We start from the raw sequence: 20,521 nt of genomic DNA, 5'->3' as shown, positions 1-20,521 counted from the left end.
GTGTGAGTAAATGACTTTGTTACATTCCACCATTGGTGGTGAGTTTGAGATGTAAAATACTGCATAGATTGTTTTTCTATAAGGGGGACTCTACATACATAAATACATAATAGTATTCCACTGATAAACAATAACTCTTTTATTGTTTACTTTTACTTATATTGCTTCTGAAATTCTAATCATGTCAATAAAATTAATTTGATTTGGAAATGTCTACATAGGCTGACAAAGGAAGCCTGCACCTTTAATTCTTTACTTCTGCTTACTTTATGTCAGCCACTGTAAATGACCATCTGTTACCAAGCCTATTGGAACCCATTCCTGATAGCACAGGACCATATTACAGCATAAAACACTGATATTTCATATTTTTTTCATTAAAGAACTTGTTGTCATGTTGGAGACAGTCACAGTTTGTGTGTATGACATGTTGATTCCAGCACAGAAAATTAAATCACAAAGCTGATAGATCATTTCAGGATTTTGTGAGCAAATCCACTCAACAACTGAGCAAACGGTTCAAATGTTTTCGTCCACAAGATCAATCGGATATTCTCATTCAGATTCCAGGAATTTATCACTTGGACTGAGCTCTGATGTTTTGGGAGCGCAGTTGAGTATCAATGAAAGATTTGTCACTCGTGCGTCTGCACTACAGTGTACATAGTGGTTGCTTGTTGTCCTTCTGTGCTGTGACTGAGGAAGGCTCCCACAGACAATAGGCTGCTCACAGGCTGATGACTAAGGAAGGCAACCCGCCGCGGAGTCGTTATGGCAACAGAAGCTTGCCAAACAGACTGTGTTGAAATTGGACAAGTGTGAACACACAATCAATACCCCCCTCCCTCCACTCCCATATGACATTTTTAGGCATGGGATCTTTGCGGTAAAAATATGCTCACGGTGGACAGGTTTCTGTGGAGCGAGGTCACAACACACCAGGCTGCCTCAGCACCTCGACACAGGAACACCGATCAATATCAGGATATCCTAATCCCTCTGAGATCATTAAAACACCTGCGACGCAGTTCTTCATACTAACTGTCTGCTCGTATGTGTGGTAAGCGGTGGAACGCAACAAAGCACATTTAATCAAGTACTGCACTTAGGTACAAATTTTAGGTGCTTTTACATTGCGTGAGTATTTTCTTTTCATTTACACTTTTACTCAACTACATTTCAGAGGAAAATATTGTACTTCTAACTGCACTATATTTATCTGACCGCTTTAGTTGCTAGTTACAAACTAAGATTTATGTATAAACATCTAAAATTATATAATATAATTAATATATATAACTCTGAGTTTTTCTTTTCTGCATTGGGTACTTTTACTTTTAATGGTTAAAGCACATTTTCCTTATTATACTTACATTATTAAGTAACATTTTCTATATGGGACTTTTACTTGAAAAAAAGTGTTTTCACAGTGTAGTATTAGTACTTTTACATCGTACTTCTGCATTGTGTGTGCTGCTTTTGTCATTAAGTTGATAAACAGAGTTCTTATCTTTACATAGATTTCTGGATTTTACAGTTTATTTCTTTGAGAATGGAAACTTTCACCAAGATGTGTATCAAAAACATAATGCTCTGAATAATCCTGCTTTTTAAGAGTTATCGGTCCCTAGTCTCACAAAATCCTTGGCAACAAATAGAAGTCAAAACTTAATACAGTGGAAACCTCTTATATGGATCAAAAAAGGTTGGGACAAGATCTTTCCTGTACAAATGTTGTTTAAATAATTTGCATATAATAATGATAATAATAATAATAATAATCAAGTACTCTTCTTACAGTGTAAGTTTTTTCATTTTTACTTTAGCCCCATGATACTCTGCTGCATGGTAACCCGTCAGCTTTCAGCTGGTGCTGTGTGCTCACTGACATCATGACGGGAAAAAGAAAGTCATTTTCTCTCACCATAAGAAAATGTTTTCAATGTTTGTTTCTGCAAAACACAAATACGTAACATTTTCAAATTTTAGACATATCATGTCAACGTTTCTAAAGTGGCGTTATATTTGAGCTGACTTCATTATTGGGAGGTGGAAGGGATGGTGGATATGGTGTCATTTTAGTGAGGTTCCTGCTGAGCTGCAGACCACTGTTCCAGACCAGAATACAAGAAAACCAGTTGTGATTTAGTGAGTCACACCTTTGTTTCTGGCATCTTTTTAGGCTAACTGTGGGTGTTTCGTAGCGACCGCTATCATTTTTTCCTGCAAGAACAGTGCCATGAAGAGCAATTACATCAATGTATTTACTGCCAGAACAGTGGCATGAAATTCTGCTGTTGTTTTACTGAGACGTTGCTGCTTCTCTGGCAAGGACTGAACCCCCATCACTCTGTGTTTTTAACGATGTCTCCACAACATAATAATGTGCAAACATAACATCAGAGGTTTACAGAAAAGTACAATGCCAACATTTGTGTTTGGCAATTGTGTTGAGAAACTGTAGTCTCCTAAAAGCTTTTGACCAACTCATGTCAATCCAAACAACATAAAAAAGTCTGCTGGTGATGCAGACACAAAACAAATGCACACAAGGAGAGCACCTGTGGTTGAAGCCGCCTTCGTCAACTGCATTGATAATGCCCCCACGAAATCAAACAGCTGTGCTGTATTTTGAAACAGTCAGTGAAATACTGTAAGTAGATGTCTGTTTTAGTCCATAATAGTCATGTAATGAATTCATAAATGTCAATTAATAGCGTGAGAAAAAAAAGATCACTTAAAGTGGTTTCCACTGAATTAACAAATAGTACCAATCTTTTTTCTTCAATAACTTCCACTTTATCACAATTACGTATTAAAGCAGAGATCAAAAGCTACAGACAGTATTGAGTGAGGAAGATACAAAACAGAAAAAAACTTAACTTTGGTGTAGACCTGACTCTGGTGTAACAGACCATCCTGACTTTTCGGCACTTATTTCTTTGAAAAACTTATGGAGTGGTGGTGGTGCACATCTCATAAAACTATATGTTGCTTGTCTAATTTTCAATAAATATGCAGCAGCTAAATCAGAAAAAGTAACAATACATACAATGTCCTAACAATTCGGGGTTGAATACATTTTAAAGAGGGAGGCCCCTGTAGAGGGTCAATAATACCTGTTCTGTTGAGCTGGTACGTCAGATGTACCTGTGTAAATGTATGTGCAAAACAACATGATTGTCTGATCAACAATATAAGACAATTTGGTAACACATATCCATACAAACCCTCTTAATTCCCTTGATGTTTGGCACATTTTAAAGTGTCCACACAAATGTCCTGTCAGCAGATCAAGAGGGTTTTCCGTTCAGTCATCCATCCATAAAGTGCTGTTCTCTTGTCAGATATTTGTTTTGATGTAACATGATAAATGAAAGGTACCAGATATGACGGGTAGATTGTGAATGCTGAGCTTTAGTGTTTGGTAAGGCAAAGGGGGGGGGTAACTCCATGTTCAGTCAACAATGGCAGAGAGCGCAGCCATGACGGCCACACCACAGAAAATGAGCAGGATCTGCAGAAGTGACTGCCTGAAAAAACAAACAAAGAGGGCAGATTCAGACAGTTTCAAGGATATTAGAGAAAAATACCATCTGCCACATTTACACACCACAGGACAACATATACAAAGTTTTGTTCAACAGTAAACAGCCCTCTTAGCCCCGCTAAGAAGGAACATGTTTTGCAGGTTGCTGGTTCTTTTTTTTTCCCCAATTGTTGCTAGGCAACCACAGAATCACCTGCCCTCAGCGTAACCACTATTTTACCGTGAAACAAACTTGCAGATATGTACCTTAAAATCTGCATGAAAACTGGACAGTCGGAGGGCATTTGCCGTCACTGATATGTCGCAGGGAAACAGAAATTGGCGACCCTCAGAAAGAGGAGAAATCACCAGCTCTCCCAGCTTTGCCTGGATGATAGTTCAAGGATTATTTTAGGAGGAGTCAGGGGTAACTTGCCCCTGGGTAAACGCCCCTTTGTGAATGTCCGGGAAGCTACTGGAGCTAACTGCACTCCTTGAAGAAATATCAGCATTTAAAAAAAACGATAACACAAAAACCAAAAAGGGTGTTCAGAGGGAAGCAAAAATAAGGGACTGCAATGTGCATTTGACAGATGTTTCCATAATGTTTAACTCCCTCTGCACTGAAAACAGCTTAAAACTAAATACTACATCACAAAAACACGTAACCTCCAAGAAAAGTCTCATTGATAATGTTTTACTTGGTACAAAGATGCGCTTAAAAGTATCCAAGGGGAGGGCTTGGTCAGTATGAGTCATGGAAAATGAGAAAACTGTGCAAGTTTTCCTTTTGTACCAAGCAGCAAATTAGTTGTTTGAGTAATTTTGCCTGAGTTGGCGCTGTAGGTCCTTGGATGCAGCTACTGCACATCACAGTGTTGACACTGATGTAATGATATATCGTGCAGCCCTGAGTCGACACACAATGCATATCCGCAGAGGGTTACTGTAGACATTAATGTCGTTACCCACAACAAAGTTCCATGACTTTTCCAAAACTTGCAATATTTGTTTACTAATTCCATGACTTTTCCAGGTTTTCCATGACTGTGGGAACACTGTTAAAGAAAAACTTTGCTGATATTTCATCAGCTATATGTCATGTCATGTCATTGTGTGCAGATGAACAGTGTTTGGTTTCCCTTCGTGCTGGAAGTGCCCTGCCCTGCGGTGAGGGATGGGCGTGGTGCTCTAGGTAAAGAGACACACTATTCTTCTGCACACACTGCGCTGTTTGAAGTCATTAACTGTGCTATGGATTCATGTTTTTCTGAGTCACTGTTCTGTTTGTAATGCCGACATCCACAGCGATACACACCTTAAACTTGACTCCTCGAGCAGGTCTGGCACCACGTTAACCAAGGCGATGTAGAGGAAGCCTCCAGAGGTGAATGGCAATATCCAGGCTGTGGCATTTTCTGGAAACAGTAGGAGAGACTGATTCTGGAAACTGTAAAATGGTCTCCAGTTGAATAAAATGTGTTTCACACTGAGGTTCTTACCTGTGCCTTTTGGTGACTGAGCGCACAGAGCAAAGCAGGCGCCCAAGACCCCAACCAGCGCTGTGGATAGCTGCATGCGGGCAGCACTCCACCGGTCAAACCCGGCCCTCAGCAGAATGGCGAAGTCCCCCACCTGCAGACGATGACATTTCCCTCAGCAGAGGAATGGCTAAACATTCAGTGTGTTTACAAGCACAGTGTCAGTCAAATTTTCCTATGCACTTTCTGCTATGTAAATACAAAACCTCCAAGTAAACCTTTAGAAATGATATTGTACAGTTTAACCAAGGATTTGTAAATCTCACCTCATGCGGGATTTCATGGAGTAGGATGGCGAGGGTGGTGAGGAACCCAACCTGCAAGAAAAGTCTCATTAATAATGTTTCGTCTTGCTCGGTACAGAAATGTGCTCAAAAGTATCAAAGGGAAAATATACAACAAATTCATCCTAGAGAGCACTTGAGTCAAGTGCTAAGCTCTACTGTATGTGTTCAGCTTGCAGTGCATAGAGCAGAGAGGGAAAATGTAAAAGACAAAGTACAGACTTTGAGCTACTAAAAGAGCTGTAAAGCTGCGACAGCTTAAAGTCTTTATACGTTTTTTATAATCCGACATGAAGAGCATGAGACTAGGGTTGCAGCAGTTTACCAGTTTCAAGGTATAATGTGGTCTGAAAAATGTCAGTTATCACACGTGTACATTTGCTTTTTTATGGTTTTGAAAAAAAGATGCAACCAGATGAATTTCAGCTTAATTTATTTCTAAAAGGGAGATATATATTAATCAAACCATTGAAACAATGGTTTTAAATTTCAATTATAGTAATAAAGCATTTTATTCAATCAAAAAAGCATTTCTGTTTTCACTCCTTTAAGAATCATTGTAAGAAATGAAAACAACAATTATGCAATACCTTATACTGTCATACTGTGAAATGTGATATTTTCTGAGACAGTTATGGTTCTGTGAGAATCTGCTGCCGTTGCAAACCTAGATGAGACCTATCAACTGTGTGCATCAGAATGAAGTTGGGAACGTAGTTTTACACACCATGTAGGTGAAATGTTATGTCAAAATAAAGTTAACTGAATTTTAAGGATTATGTAAACGATTGATAACCATAGCTGAGCTGTATCTCTTCATCATCTCAAGGACAAAAGTTGGAAATATAGACAAAATGCCATGAGGTATCATAAAGCTTAATAACTTACTTCTGAAATAATCTTAATTTTTTTATTTTAATGTTACAATTATATTATATTATATTTTGGAGATAAGAGCCAAAGAGTGTATTATAGTAAATGAGAAATGTCTTCAAGTATAAGTGTAAGAAAAATCTGTTAGCATCAAAATTAAATTAAAAATGAAAAGCACAATGATGCCTAATTAAATGATGATTATAATATTAAACTTTGTCCAGGAAGCAGAGGGATGCAAAAGCTCATAATTCCACTCATCAAATCAGCACTGTAGGATGAAAACATGATAACTGAATGACGTAATGTGGTTTGTGGTTTAAGCCACATTAAGCTAATTGGGTTCTAGCGTTGACCTCCCTTCAAAATAAAAGTTTATTGACCACAGGCAGGAAATCCACAAATGTACATTATCCTGATATCCCTTAATTGCTATTAATTAATGAAAGATCAAAGTTTAACATGTTCAGTGGCCATTCAGAATTAAAAACTGTGAACTCGAACATCTACATATTAAATCAACACTGCGCTGATACAGATCATTTTCATACAGCATTTCACTGTGGCAAAGTCACATTGTGATAAACGTGCATGAGAGAAAACAGAAAACACTGGTGAGATGTCTTGTATGTGTATGTTTGAGGAATCTAGTTAACTTCCTCTCTGGCACAATGATCCAAAGTTCATGCTGCTAGCCTTATGTCTCTCCAGCTGGACCCTCTCCTTCCCACAGCTACATATACACAGTAACCTACTGAGGCAACGCAAACACATCTTACTGCAGTTTAAAGTGCACCTTTTCCTAGCTAAGCTTGTGCGATAACACAAAAATGCATTTCAAACTAAAAAAAAAGTTTGTTATATTCCGTATTAAATATCCATTGAGCTTTAAACTCTTAGGACTGTGAGACTGCCGATACAACAGATCTGCTGCTCTGCCAGTGAGCCAGCACACGCTGCCAAACCTTGTACTCACAAGGAAGGTGTTATATGTCCAAATTCCCTGGATATATTTTAGTCCTTTGCTTAAATCAGGTATTATAGCGCTCCTCATTGGGCATTTTACAGCACTCCTGCATACTTTTAAAGAGCAAACAACCAGCCTAATGTTACACTGAATAGACACTGAACAACAACTTTATATAGGTATCTCAATAGTCCCACATGTTGAAGTGACAGACAGTCCAGTGTCAGTTATCAGCATTTTACTCATTAGCAATGATTGTCAGTTCATAATTGTGTGCTTATTTGGTCTGCAACCCCAGGGAGCTATTTCACCTGCAATTATACTTTATGAAGACCAGGAGCTCGTGTATTAATATGCATGCTGAGGACTTAATGTGAATGTAATCACATCCTTACGCATGAGTCATTCGCTTACCATTATAGTTAGAAATATACACATTTTTGGCACAAAACCCTGCTTACTCGCTGTTGATAACTGAAGCATCAGGTCTGTTACTGCAGTGCACTCTTCTTTTAAAATACAATTTACTCACTGCTTCATATTCTGTGTTTGGGAAGCAGTTGAAAGACATTTTACCATCAAATTTAACATTTAAATTTTTGATTCAAGGACTGATTGCATGAAATAACTAAACGTGTATTACATATGCTGCATTCTGAGATCGTCAGAACTATACTGTAATATTTACTGCTGTATAGTCAGAGCTATTATAGGACTATAAAACTCAAATTCGAGACTAGATCTTTACTTAAGAGAAACATTAAACATCTAAGCGACACAAACAGTTCTTAATCTACATACTACATATTAGTATAACTGTAGGAAAGGGTGAAAGACTGTGGGTGCTCCCATTCATTGATAAAAACAAATCTTCTCTTTGTGTGTGTTAACCACATTTGAATGAGAAAGACAGATATTCCAAAATAAGATGGTTATTTTCTTACTTTTTAGTGCTGAAATTATCACAGCGTCTCACCTTTTTGCTAACCAGGAAACTTCCTGCTACTGCCAGTCCATGGGTGAAGTTGTCAATGCAGTTGGCGAGCAAATTTAGGTATCCACTTGTCTGCAACACACATAAAATAATGCCACTGTTACATTATTTATATTACTTTACATTTTTTGTTTTTCATTGTTTGTTTGTTTCACATTGCTAGTTGTTTTTGGAATATTTTTGATATTTTATTGTGGTAATTTAATGATCTTTGATTAATGATTAATGATGTCAGAAAAACAAGTGAGAGCCGCAGCTTGGTGAATTAATGTTTTATTTTAACCAAACCAGAGTTGGTGATTGCTGAAACAGTGGAAAAACATTGATTGAGATGGTTTTGGAGAGTTTTATTTTGTCTCTGTCCAGTTTAAATGAGGTGTGTTTTATGATGAGTTAACAAGACGTGTGTTAGAAGGAAAACACGTGTAAGAATATTTATTTTGTGAGTTTCTTGGCAGCTGCGGAGGGCATGTGGAATAAAGCACACTTGCTGCGTGAACACATCTCCCAGCTGAAACTACAGTTAAGTGTGACCTGCACACATACTTACACAAATATATTGGCAATTGCTTGTTGTTTGGCTGATGAAAGCTGGTTGAGGAGATTTTAACCCAAACTTTATTTTATTTTATTTTATTGAGCCAACTTGCCCAACTTGCTGGTTATCAATTAAACTACATGAATCAGTTTGGAGGAATGAAAATGCAAAATCTCTTACATAAGAAGAGAAAAGACAGACACTATGTTTGTCCAAAAAAAAAAAAAAAAAAAAAATACACCAGGTAATTCAGACAAGGAAGCTGAAATATATTTTCCCACACATCCCTCCTAGATACTACACACATAACCAGCCATAGTATGATACCCCTAGAGCAGTTTTGGGGGTTTGGTGCCTGGCGTAAGAGCACCCCAGCAGTGTCCACAAGGAGAACTGGCTGCTCAGCTACGGGGCCACACTCCGTGCTTGGTACGTAACGGGACTTTAAACAGCAACCCACCAATTCCAAAGCCAAGTCCCCACTGACTAAGCTACTGCTGCCCCATATAAGCAACCTATATCAAGCATTTACCCCAAGCAGTGTCTATTTAAAAAAAATACAAAATAAATTTCTGTCTTTTCAGTTAAGTGGAAAATGTTTTGGTTGTCAGATTTACCTTGATTTTCTCTGATCTTTCCTGCAGACTCTGTTGCTTGGAGGATTTCCATGACTCAGCATGGTGCCCATTTCTGAGCGTTGCCACTGCCTTTCCACTGAGAGCTGAATTTGACTGTGACTGTGGAGGAAAAAATATAGAATAACAAGACAAAAATGAAGATGCATTCTCCACTATAACCTTTGTTTTACACACTACTAAAGTTTTTTTTCCATAAATACTGTTTATGTTATTATCAACCATCAAGTTCCACCATCAGTAAAATGCCATTAACTTGGAAGGGCATACTGTATCTCCCCTGAGAAAACCACGTGGAGAGAAAAACACCAGTCTTTCTAAAAACAGTAAGTTAATGGTACCCTGGATTCCACAGCGCAATAAACATGCATTTTATTGTTGCTCCTACTGTGCGTCAAAGGCCTTCACCTCCTGCCGGCAGAACAGCTGCTGAAAAAAAGTCCTGATTATTTTTCTAACATCCTACATATTTAGTAATAAGCAGCCATTTGTACTTTTGCTTTTAATTTCCCGACACAACAGATGACCTTTAAATTCCCAAACTGCTAAACATGTTTATATTTTGAATATAAAACAAGAGACAGATTCATTTCAGGCTATGGCCTTTCCTTTTCCGAGAACAGTGCAACTTCCCTGTTCCCTCATTCAGAAAACACTTACGCTGCCATTTAGACTGATAGTTAAATTACGTGGGAGGAAAATAGCCTGCTGTCTTCTGGTTGCAAAGAGGAAATGTTTGCTCTGTGTCTGTGATTGAAACATGAGGAAGTAATAGAGTATGATGATTTTTCGGGGCTATAAATCTCCTCCTGCTGTAAGACAGATTGGAGTTAAATTGTAGTTGCAACACAACTAGTTTAAAATGACCTAAAAATAAGAAAGTGATTAAATCTCTTCATCGCACTTTACATCAAGCATCAGAGCTCTCCACACATATCACACATCCATCAGAAACACTGACCCAATTCAAGTAAAAAGAAGTTCAGTTAGATTTTGTAAGATATGCTTAAACACAATATTTTAAAGAAAAAACACTTGTAACTTTCTCTCTCACACACTGTCACACACCGTCCTCGCCTATTGTTGCCTCTGTCTATAAACTGAGTGCTCTCCTGTGGACACTGAAATGGCTAAAGCAGCTGCTTCACCCTGGCACTATAAATAGACACTGGTGAAGGAGCTGAGCCGTGGATTCCAATCTTCTCCCTCACTGGCAATATGAAGACAAGAGGGAGGATGAGACGACCTTTACACACACGCTGCAGTCAGCCATTCATTGTCTATAAAGAGGCCAAGGATTCAAAAGTTGTATTTGTCAGTCTTCCAGGGGCTTTTTCAGATTATACTGTTTATTCTATCATTACCAAGCATTTTGACATCAGTAAAAAGTAATACTCCACCCACAAAATGACTACTTGTATAAATTAGTTATACTGTTACCCTGAATTCATTTTTTTTTCACATCACTAGAAAATGGTGAGCACAACAATTTATTGAGTGACTGAGGACCACTTATAACAACAGCAAAAGTATATCCTAATATATGTTAACATACTCTTACACAACTCCTGCAGTGTAATCCGAGTCTCATCTATACAGTCATATGCTCAGCAATTCCCAAATACATGCATTTAAAAATTAAAATAAAATAAAAAGAAATAAATAAAAAAAAATAAAAGAACTGAAAGTGAAACTTGGGGTCAATGTTTAATAATAAATTCAAAGCTATACTCCAAAATACATTGATTAAACAGTTAATTAATAAATTAATATGTGTAGTGTTTTCTATTAAGGAGTGCACAAAATCAACATTTTCTTATGACTTCAAGGTAACATGGCATGACTTATTGATATACATATTGTCATTTTGTGGATCAAGTATTACTTTAACACATTAAATAATAGATATGAAAAAATGTTTCAACCCAGTAAAGACACAATACCTCATGTCTGAGTTTGCTCATTGATAAACATCTATTTTGCAATTATTCATACTACAAGGATAAAAATAATAGTTTGACATGTTGATAAAGAGGCTTATTTGCTTTCTTGCCGAGAGTTAAATTATAAGATTGATGCTACTCTCTGTGTCTGTCTGCTTAGCTTAGCTTAGCATAAAGTCTGGAAACAGGCGGTCTGGCTCTGTCCAAGGGTAACAAAATCCACCAACAATTGTCTCTAAATCTCACTAATAAAAGTTTTCATCTTTTGTCTGTTTAAATCTGAACAAACTCTTCAGTGTAAAAGCAACACCTTGCTGTTTTGTGGGGGTAACATGCTGGGCTATTTCTTCTTTGGGCGCAGTAACATCCCCCAATCTCCAGTGGTTGCCTGGCATCCTTACAGTGACAACAAGACAGCAAGAAAATGTCAAACAAATTCCTTCAAAGTCCTCCCTGTTAGAGCAGATCACTGATAGGCCGGTGGTACAGTAGGTCATCTGATGCTACAGTCATAAATATGCAGACTGAGCACTAACAGACCTATGCAAAACAAATATGTGAAGGCTTGTAGTGACATGTCTGTTTGCAGTGAGACTCCTGCAGTGGACGGCAATGAGCTTATTTTCCTAAAAAAATGTATATATATATTCAGCTGAAACACTTACAGCAGAGTTAGCATTCAGGTCTGAATTTGAAGTGGGCTCCTCATAGCCGTCTTCGTCTGGGAACATCTTCTCCAGGAGGAGGAAGGCCAACAGGCCAACGATTACCCACAAGCCCTGGGTCATGTAGTGGTTGTGTTTACCAGCTGGGATGGAAATGGAGAGATTGCACATAAGACTGTGTAAGCAAAGGCAGCAAGTGACAACCAAACTTTAACATGAGCGCTACAAACAGCACTGTTTACAGGGATCGAAATACCTCATGCAAATGCATGGTAATGCCCATAAAATTTGAGCTATGCATATAATTCTCAGCTCCACAGGCACTTGTGCATGTAAAATGCTACAGCTGCCAACTGTCACACATCGAACATGACTGACTGTTTACTCGTCCATTTTCAAACAAACGCACTTAACGTTGCTGTGAGAAAAGATGACACTGACAGAAAGACAGAAAGAGCAGTGCAGCATCATAAAACACTGCTGTCAAGCCAGCTGTGGCTGGTGCGCCACGATGAAGTCAGTTTTAAGCTGGATATTTCACCGACATTCACTCCGAACCCAGCAGCGTCTTACTCAGTTTTGCCCGATGCAGTCAGTAGGAGGACGGCGAGGTCACCTCACAGCCCTTTGTTTAACTGCTAGAGGGGCTAATTTAGGGATCATCAATGTATTACTGTTTAAATAATGCAAAACCAGTGGTTTTTTCCACACCTTCATGCTGACATAACAATAGTAATGGACGTTATGATTAAAATGACAGCAAATTGGTCTCATATGCAGGTTAAAAAAAATTGGTGCATGTAATTTTGAAAAGATACGTAAACCAGTGCATGGACAAAGAGGAAAATTATTTCGATCCCTGGTTAAAAATGACTAAAACTAAGAGTTGCATTAAATAAAAATAAATTATTGCAAAATAGATATTTATTTTTAAAAGCAATATAAGGCATTACTAATATATTATTATTATATTAATATTATATATTAATCATTATTGTTAATATAAAATCATATCTATATCTGTATTTTTTTTCAGCACAGATTACATCAACCAATAACTGTGTCACTACCACAACACATAAATATCAGGGCAATAAAAGCCAGGTAAATAACAAAAAAGACATATCAAATGAAATACATATTTGACATTCTCTTAATACATTACCTGACATGCCTCCTCCCCTTGGGTCTTTTTCTAAATTCCAATATACATGTTCAAAGTTTCTCGTATGTGCATTACAGAGTGACAACAAGGAAAAAAGATGAATGCAAACTCATATCATATCTCTAGTCAAGTTGAGTGCCTCCTCCCCTGCCTCAAGCATAAAGTGTCCTGCATGATTTATCCTAGCAACAGAGAGCTCCACAAATAAAATCTCAGTTAAAGAATGAATCCAATGCTAAACAGAAAGAGCGTGTGGTGGCTGCACCTAACCACCAACATTTTTTTTAGCAACAGTGCATGCTACTAGCCATAGCAGCCTTTAAGTATGTAGTCACATAGTTTACAGTAACTTCGGTGTCAAATAGGTTTTATACATGAAATTCACATTTGTTAATTTTATTGAAGTTTTGTGAAAAACATTTCCACAAAGTTTGCTCCAGTCTGTGGATTCAGAGAAGTTCTTATTCCACAATGTTTCATCCTATTGGGGTTTGTGTGTGTTCTAACAAAGTATTATAAATTGATGAGACCTGTCCTCATTATTCTCATGTATGTTTAAAAGGGGTCAAAGACATGAAAAAACTTTTAATACAATAGTGGTGATGGCATTCGTGGAAAGGAAGCCCACCTGAGGAGCCAGAGAGCGCCCACGCCTCTGGAAGGAGGTGAAGGAATACATCGCCAAGGAGACCGCCAATAGCAAAGCTCAAGAGCTGCTTCAGTTTCTGGCCTCCAGCTGAGAAAACACAGGGAAAGACAGAAGGGGGAAAAGGTAGCAATTACTGTACGGTGTGTTTAATAATGAACGGCATATTGATTTTAACGTGACTGTGACATTTCTCTCTGCCTGTTGGTTGTATGGTTGGCTTGGCTTCCTGGTTCGGGAGTCAATGGGCAGAGTGGGAAAGGACATGAGGAAAAAGCCTACACGTGAATGAATTTGTCTCAGCCTAGTTAAACGGCTTCATCTCTAACCCCTCTCTTCTCTTCCTCCCAGGCCTCCACCAGCACGTTTGGTTCAGATTTTGTAATTTGTTTACACCCATCAAACACTTATCCTTCTACTGCATTCATCACCTGTTCTACTTTCCTTTTTGATTAACATCATTACTTTTATTTGACCTTATTTTATGAGTAATTCCCTTTCTATGACACCAACTTCAGGCCAGTTTTGTGACAGGATCTTCTTTCATTTTGGCTTGTGATTGCAGCCCCAAATAAAAATTCACAGCTCTACAGTTCCTTCTGCCTTTTCCTTTTTTTAATGGGAAATTTTCTACTGATTAAATCATATGTTTTAAATCACATGACGCACTCATAAATTCACAAATGTGTCTCTGGCTACTAATATACACAGTGATCACTCATGCACCCCACAGAACATTTTTATTCTTAAGGAGTTTCCTCTGTAATGACTAACCTCCGGTCAGGACTGCACATGAAAACCCCACGGCCTAAAATACATCTGAAATGCCACGTTTCTATGGGTGGGGCCACTAAAGAGGCTGCAGGCTGACCTACAATCACTTGGGCTGGATTATTGAATGTGCAAATTGAAAATGCACATAGAAACAGGTGCACTGAAACCTACTTTGTGTATTCAAGCATAAATTAAAAGGCATACTCGGCAGAAAAATAAAAATCTAAAAAAAAATGTAAAGACTCAAAATGTATAGACTAAGTTTTTAGCAGTATTTGTATCTGCAGAGAGTCTGCCCTCTGCCTGTATTTTCTTATTGTACTGTGTTCAGGACATTTCTGGGTGTCACCGTTTGGGCAGTGTGCAATAACCCCCAGCCAATAACAGTGTACAGCGTGTGAGGGCAGGACTCTATTAAAACGTAGCCGCCAGGTGCCAGATCATAAGCACGCAGCCAGGAGGAGCCGCTGAAGCAGTGAGGAGGCGCGAAGTAAAAATACAAACATACAAACAAAACAAGAGAAAATAACCACAAGAAAGTACCCAAAAATAATTTTCTTTCTAATTAAAATGACTTTCTTTCCTTTATTTCTGTAACATGAATTTAAATATATAATTAAGAAATTTGTTAATAAAGTTTTCTGGGAATTATTTTCTCATTTTTATTATTTCCATGTCCCCTTTTACTTTTTTTTTTTTTTCTTTTTTCAGTTTGAGGGATATTTCTCACGAAGTTGTTCACTATGTGTTTTGAGAGAAATCAAACCAACTGTCTGGGGTTCAGAGGTCAAAATGCTTGTGAAAGGCATCTAAATGCAGCACATGAAAACTGACGATGGTCCGGGTGTTAGGGGCTACAAAAAGGGAATGAAAATCCCTCTGATGAAACAGCTATCAACATGGACTCTGGGCATAACCAGTGCACATTACTGTCTGCCACAGTGTCTGTTGGAGTCTGTTCTGTGTCATTTTTTCCTCCGACTTAGTCCAGACTAAGAGGACATCAACAAATGGATGGACTGTGATGAAATTTTGTCCAGACACTCATGCTTCCCTGACAGACAATGCGTCCTAATGGCTTCAGTGATCCCTTGTGCCCTTTTCTTGTGCTATTTTGAGGTTCATGTTTGTGGTTTTGAGTGAAATGTCTCACTTACATGGATTTCCACTAAATGCATTCATGTCCCCCTCAGGATGAATTGTAGTTGTTAATATTGCAAGCATATTAGTATGCTCAGTGCAGCCTCACAAAGCTAAACACAAGGCTGTAGACTCTCATTATGGTTTAACGGTACCTCTGGAGGTGCCTGACACGAGAATGTGGAAATTTTACACATAGTGCCTTTAATTACCCAACCTACTTTTAAATATTCTTGTTTTCCACCGTATATTTTTCAATTCAGTTTTATTTAATGTGGAACTGGCTGACCTTTTAACTAACAGTCTGACATTCCTCCTATTCACTACAAAATGCAACTCTTGCTACCAATTTTGTCATGTTACAGAAGAGGAAAAAAAAGTTTTTAAGGAAAAGTTTCACATAAATTTACATACTTATTACTGGGCAGCCTGCTTTCAAAGCCTGCAGTCTCAGTTAGACTAGACTGAAGATGCTCTGTTTTCCAGGAAGCTGCTGTTTTCCAGGAAGTTCAAGTGCCCATTTTATGGGATCTTTAACTGTACACAACTTAAGAATTTAAAGAAGGTACAGCTGAGTCTAGGACTCACTGACAAAAAAACCAACAGAACTACTTTCTGACCCAACAGCAGTTGTTTTCTCTTGTTATGGGGTGTGGAGAGCTGACATTTACTACAGAGCCACTAAAGAGCTGGAATTTTACGTATATAGTTAATGAGGCAGAAATATTTCCTTACTGCGACTATTTGAACTCTGAACTCTTCTGCTTTTAAATGCTTCCGTCTTCTGTCAGTTTATAGCCGTTAAGCATTTTCATGGTGCCATTTGTAGTTATGTTGACATGCATGCATAAAAAATACTGCACCTATTTTTAATGCTGAAATTCAAAGTAGTCTTAGCATCACAAAGACAATCTCCAATGAAGTACATTGGGAAAGGACATGACTTGATTCCTGCTTGTCAAAAAGTTACATTACATTTAAAAGGCACCTCTTCTTCTACACAGATGCTATGATTTATTATAGATGACTGTTTTGTATAATATTGAATATTGCAGAATTGTGTGTTTTTACCAATTACTTTTCAAAACTTTTCCAGATCATGTTTTATTTCTTTTCCATGACTTTATTTAAGTAGTTTAAAACGGGTAGGCTGTAAACAAACACTTCCCACGCATTTACATAAGCAAACTGCTAAAGCTTTGATATCTTTACTTGCGAGTTAGAAATTTACACGAGCTAGTTGCATATACCATTAGACCAAACCATCACATACCGGTACTTCACAAAATGCCAAGGCTAAATCTCCTTTTTTGGGGATAAAAAACTGTCAGTCCAATCCATGGCCACGCAGCGCCGATTTTACATATTGTGCGCAATGTTCAACATGTTTTGGGAATTTTATGGACAGAATTTCAAAGATAGTTGAAACAATGAATATCATAAACTTTTCCAAAACTTTCTGTTAATTCCAAAGCATTTCCAGGCCTGGAAAACAGTACTTCAAATTTCATAACTTTTCCAGGAATTTCATGACTCTGGTTGTTAATTATTCTTGCCATGAGCAAAATATTGCATTGCAAGAAATTTACAGGCATTTTTGGGTTACATGCTACCGTCTCTTACCTTCTGTTTTGAGGGCTGCTCCAGCTTCAATGGGAATGACAAGAAGAGGGAAAATCCCACTGAGGCCTACAGCAACAGAGCCCACGAGGGACAAGAGCCACACATGGGCATTTTCGCTGGATAAGAAGCTTGCTACTGCCTGGAGGCCTGGGAGGTCATCTGTCAGGCTGGGGCCTGGTCCTGCAGCCCTGTCTGTTGCATGAGCCATAGCTGTTTGTGTCATCTTGTGGCTGCTTGATGCCCCCCTGGAGGTCAGCATCAGCAGGGTAACGGGGATAAAAAGAGCAGCTACAGCCCAGCTGGGCTTCCTACAGCTTCTACCGTTCATCCGTCCCACGGTCCAAAAAGCACTTGCAACCAGTAATGCTGCAAGAAGGGCACACTTTTAGACAAACAGGCCTCTCACAAACCTTCTCAAACACATGTGAACATTTTTAATTAGCATTACAGGAACAGTGTGAAAGATTTAGGAGGATTTAATGGCATATAACAGTGCAGACTGCAGATTGCAATCTGCTGAAACTTAAAACAGACCCAGTGTTTAAACTGATAAAAACACTGAATGAAGCAGTGACATGTAAAAATGTTTTTTTTTTAAATCATTGTTTTCTGGTATTCTCATTGCTCTCATGCTTGCATCTCATTGCTCTCATATTAACTATGGTGGTCAAACATGTAAAACAGCAAATGGCCCTATCTACAGTCAGTATTTGATATGTCTGTTCTGGGCTACTGTAGAAACATGGCTGAGCAACGTGCAATATTCACAAACGAGTACCCGCTCCATATGCACGTAAAAGCAGCTCATTCTGAGGTAAAAAATACTAGAAAAAATTCCTAATTTTCACATCATTGTACACTATAGAACCATATTCCATTTCTGACAATATACGCCCCACACTAAGCCTTTAAATTAAGCAACTCACAATTATTTTACTTATCACTAAATCTGGTCTGGAGTTAAATTTCAGAAGAAACTCCTGTTATTATTTTCCTAAGCCAACAGTTTAAACAACTTGTTTTGTTTGACAATCTAAAACTAAAAATATTAATGTGTCTATGACACAAGTCAAAGCGGAATAAGCTTGCTTGCATTTTTGCTTGAACAAATGAATGTTAAATCCAGCCAGATGTAAACTGATGTCACTCTGACCAGCTGCTGACATGCTTCAGTTGTCAGATAAGTTGTGCCAAGAAGAGAAAAGTCCAGAAATACTATAGTGTATGCTTCCCTTTAGCAGCTGCCTGCGGCTGTCTGGCCAGATGTGCAGTTTTAAGTTATTGCAGCATTAACCTTAATGCAACCGATTATTCATCTTTCTCTCTACAACAAGTATTTATCAGCGTTTTAAAGCATGCTGCTCATCAGTTTCCTGTCTGGGACTTGACAGGACAAGGCGACCAAATGAAGTACCACTTAACTCACTACAGTTAAAAATAAAATGTACATAAGATTAAAACGGCACGGTGCTAAAATGACAAACAGCTAATTAAGCTGCACTGATAATCGTGCTTTTTAACCGCGGCTTACTCACTAGCTAACTCTGTGAATAAAAGTTAGCAAGCTAACGTTAGCTAGTAAACACTCAGTGCCATGTAGACGCTCACAGCTACAGAGGTTAGCTAGCAATCACTGCAAATCAACGCTAACGGGTTTAACGGCTTCAACTAGCATCAGTTTGACTAAGTTCATGCTAACGTTACGGGCCGGGAAACCCGCTACCGTCAAATTCAAACACGAATGGGACATTTTGTGTTTAAATACCTTGTGGTTTCGGCAGTCGTTGCACCAGTGTGTCCCTGCCATCCAGGCCGACTTAATGAATGCAGGCTGACGCCGCTGACTTTCTCCAGACTCCCAGCAGCTGAAGGCGGGGAGCCGCTAGCTGCAGCACGGCAGTTACTGTCCGCCACCGCTGCTCCCCCAAACAGCCACGTATCAGGATCCTGGAGGGGAGAAAAAACTGTAAACAGGAGGAGGGGAGACCCGGGACAGACATGGATCCCGCCCCACGGGAGATTATAGGAAGTTACTTTAGCCCAAAGAACTGCAGACACGTTTTCCACATTCAGGAGGAGACTTCAGGAGAGGTTACTGAAAGGGTGGGTAAATGAAGATAAACAAACCCAATGAACAAATCTGCCAGCTGGTAATTAAGTCGTGGATGTTCACATTTAGGCTCAGTTAACACGCAAAATCACATAAAGGATAACAGTGAGTTTTTGGTCAATCTTGGTGAATTGGAGATCACAACACGAAGGCAGCTCGGTTTGTTTTATGAGAATTTGAAAGACAGTTTCTTTTTGAGTTACCCAAATCACTTTTATTTGAATACAGGAATTGAAACTGTTTTTCATCCAGTCTCAGTAGCTGTTCCAAATGTACATGATGCACTCCTTTAAAGGTCCGCTATGTAGGATTTAGGGGCACTTTGAGAACCCCAGTAATGAGTCCTAAAACCAAGCAATCCTTTAGCATTTATGCACCCTCAGTTCCCTCCTCTCAAAGTCAACAGGGTTTTTGAATTGTTTTGATGTTAGAAGCCTTGAATAAGGTCTGTGGTTAACACAAGCTTAAGAGACTTTCAGGTTTATTCTGCATCATAAAATACATTAGTAAGTACCCCACAGGCAAACTTTTAAGCTTTGACTTTTCTTTGAAAAGGCTGTTTCTAACAAGTGGCTAAATGAGACTACAGAACGTCATCATGCAGAACCGCACAGAGCCCGGCTCTACAGCCTTGTAGGGGGATGCAGCAGTGGTACAGATCGTTTATGGCCTACAATAGCTTTTTATTTCTGGTGAATGCGTTTAGGCTTCAAAAATCCTAAAAGTGGTATTCATTTATGAAGATTATCTTGCTGATCAAAATGTGTAAGAGTCATAAATGATTATTTGCCAAACAGCTTATTTTCTGCAATTATCCAAAATCCAATGGAAAAATCCACTAGATGTTTTGACAAGGGAACTAGGGCAACGTTAACTTGCAGGTTGGCCAACAGAAAAACGTCATGTCTCCTCAAGCGGAGGAATTAGTCCTAAAACTCAAAAATAAGTTAGCATTTTAGCACTTTCCCTCGTCTCAAAAGGTGTTCTCATTTGGGGTCGTGTTTACCGTGTTCATGACATAAATCCATATGATTGCCCCCCTCATATCGTATTTACCACCTCATAAGTGGAATCAGTGTTTGCGAGTTGTGACG

General features: G+C 38.6%; 1 protein-coding gene across 1 annotated transcript; it reads right to left on the bottom strand.

Annotated features, from left to right (window-relative positions):
- Positions 1 to 1,517: 1,517 nt before the first annotated feature.
- Positions 1,518 to 19,421, bottom strand: slc39a13 (solute carrier family 39 member 13). Its single transcript, XM_042480911.1, has 10 exons — positions 19,083 to 19,421; positions 17,318 to 17,683; positions 13,763 to 13,870; positions 11,970 to 12,112; positions 9,344 to 9,463; positions 8,171 to 8,260; positions 5,337 to 5,387; positions 5,032 to 5,164; positions 4,848 to 4,947; positions 1,518 to 3,533 (listed from the first exon to the last, which is right to left on the bottom strand). The coding sequence occupies exons 2-10, from the start codon at positions 17,643 to 17,645 to the stop codon at positions 3,458 to 3,460; spliced, it is 1,149 nt and encodes a 382-aa protein (XP_042336845.1). The 5' UTR covers positions 17,646 to 17,683; positions 19,083 to 19,421; the 3' UTR covers positions 1,518 to 3,457.
- Between the last annotated feature and the right edge of the window lie 1,100 nt (positions 19,422 to 20,521).

This window comes from Plectropomus leopardus, chromosome 1, assembly GCF_008729295.1.
Source record: "Plectropomus leopardus isolate mb chromosome 1, YSFRI_Pleo_2.0, whole genome shotgun sequence".
Taxonomy (NCBI): Eukaryota; Metazoa; Chordata; class Actinopteri; order Perciformes; family Serranidae; genus Plectropomus; species Plectropomus leopardus.
The sequence above is the reverse complement of the archived record's forward strand: the minus strand, read 5'-3'. Positions and strand labels throughout refer to the sequence as shown.

Excerpts from the sequence above, each read along its gene's own strand:
- slc39a13 (XM_042480911.1), bottom strand. The coding sequence starts at position 17,645 with ATGAACGGTAGAAGCTGTAGGAAGCCCAGCTGGGCTGTAGCTGCTCTT. Across the intron at positions 9,464-11,969 it reads ACCTGAATGCTAACTCTGCT|TCACAGTCAAATTCAGCTCT; the intron begins GTAAGTGTTTCA and ends TTTCCTCCACAG. Across the intron at positions 5,388-8,170 it reads GTTTCCTGGTTAGCAAAAAG|GTTGGGTTCCTCACCACCCT; the intron begins GTGAGACGCTGT and ends CTTTTCTTGCAG.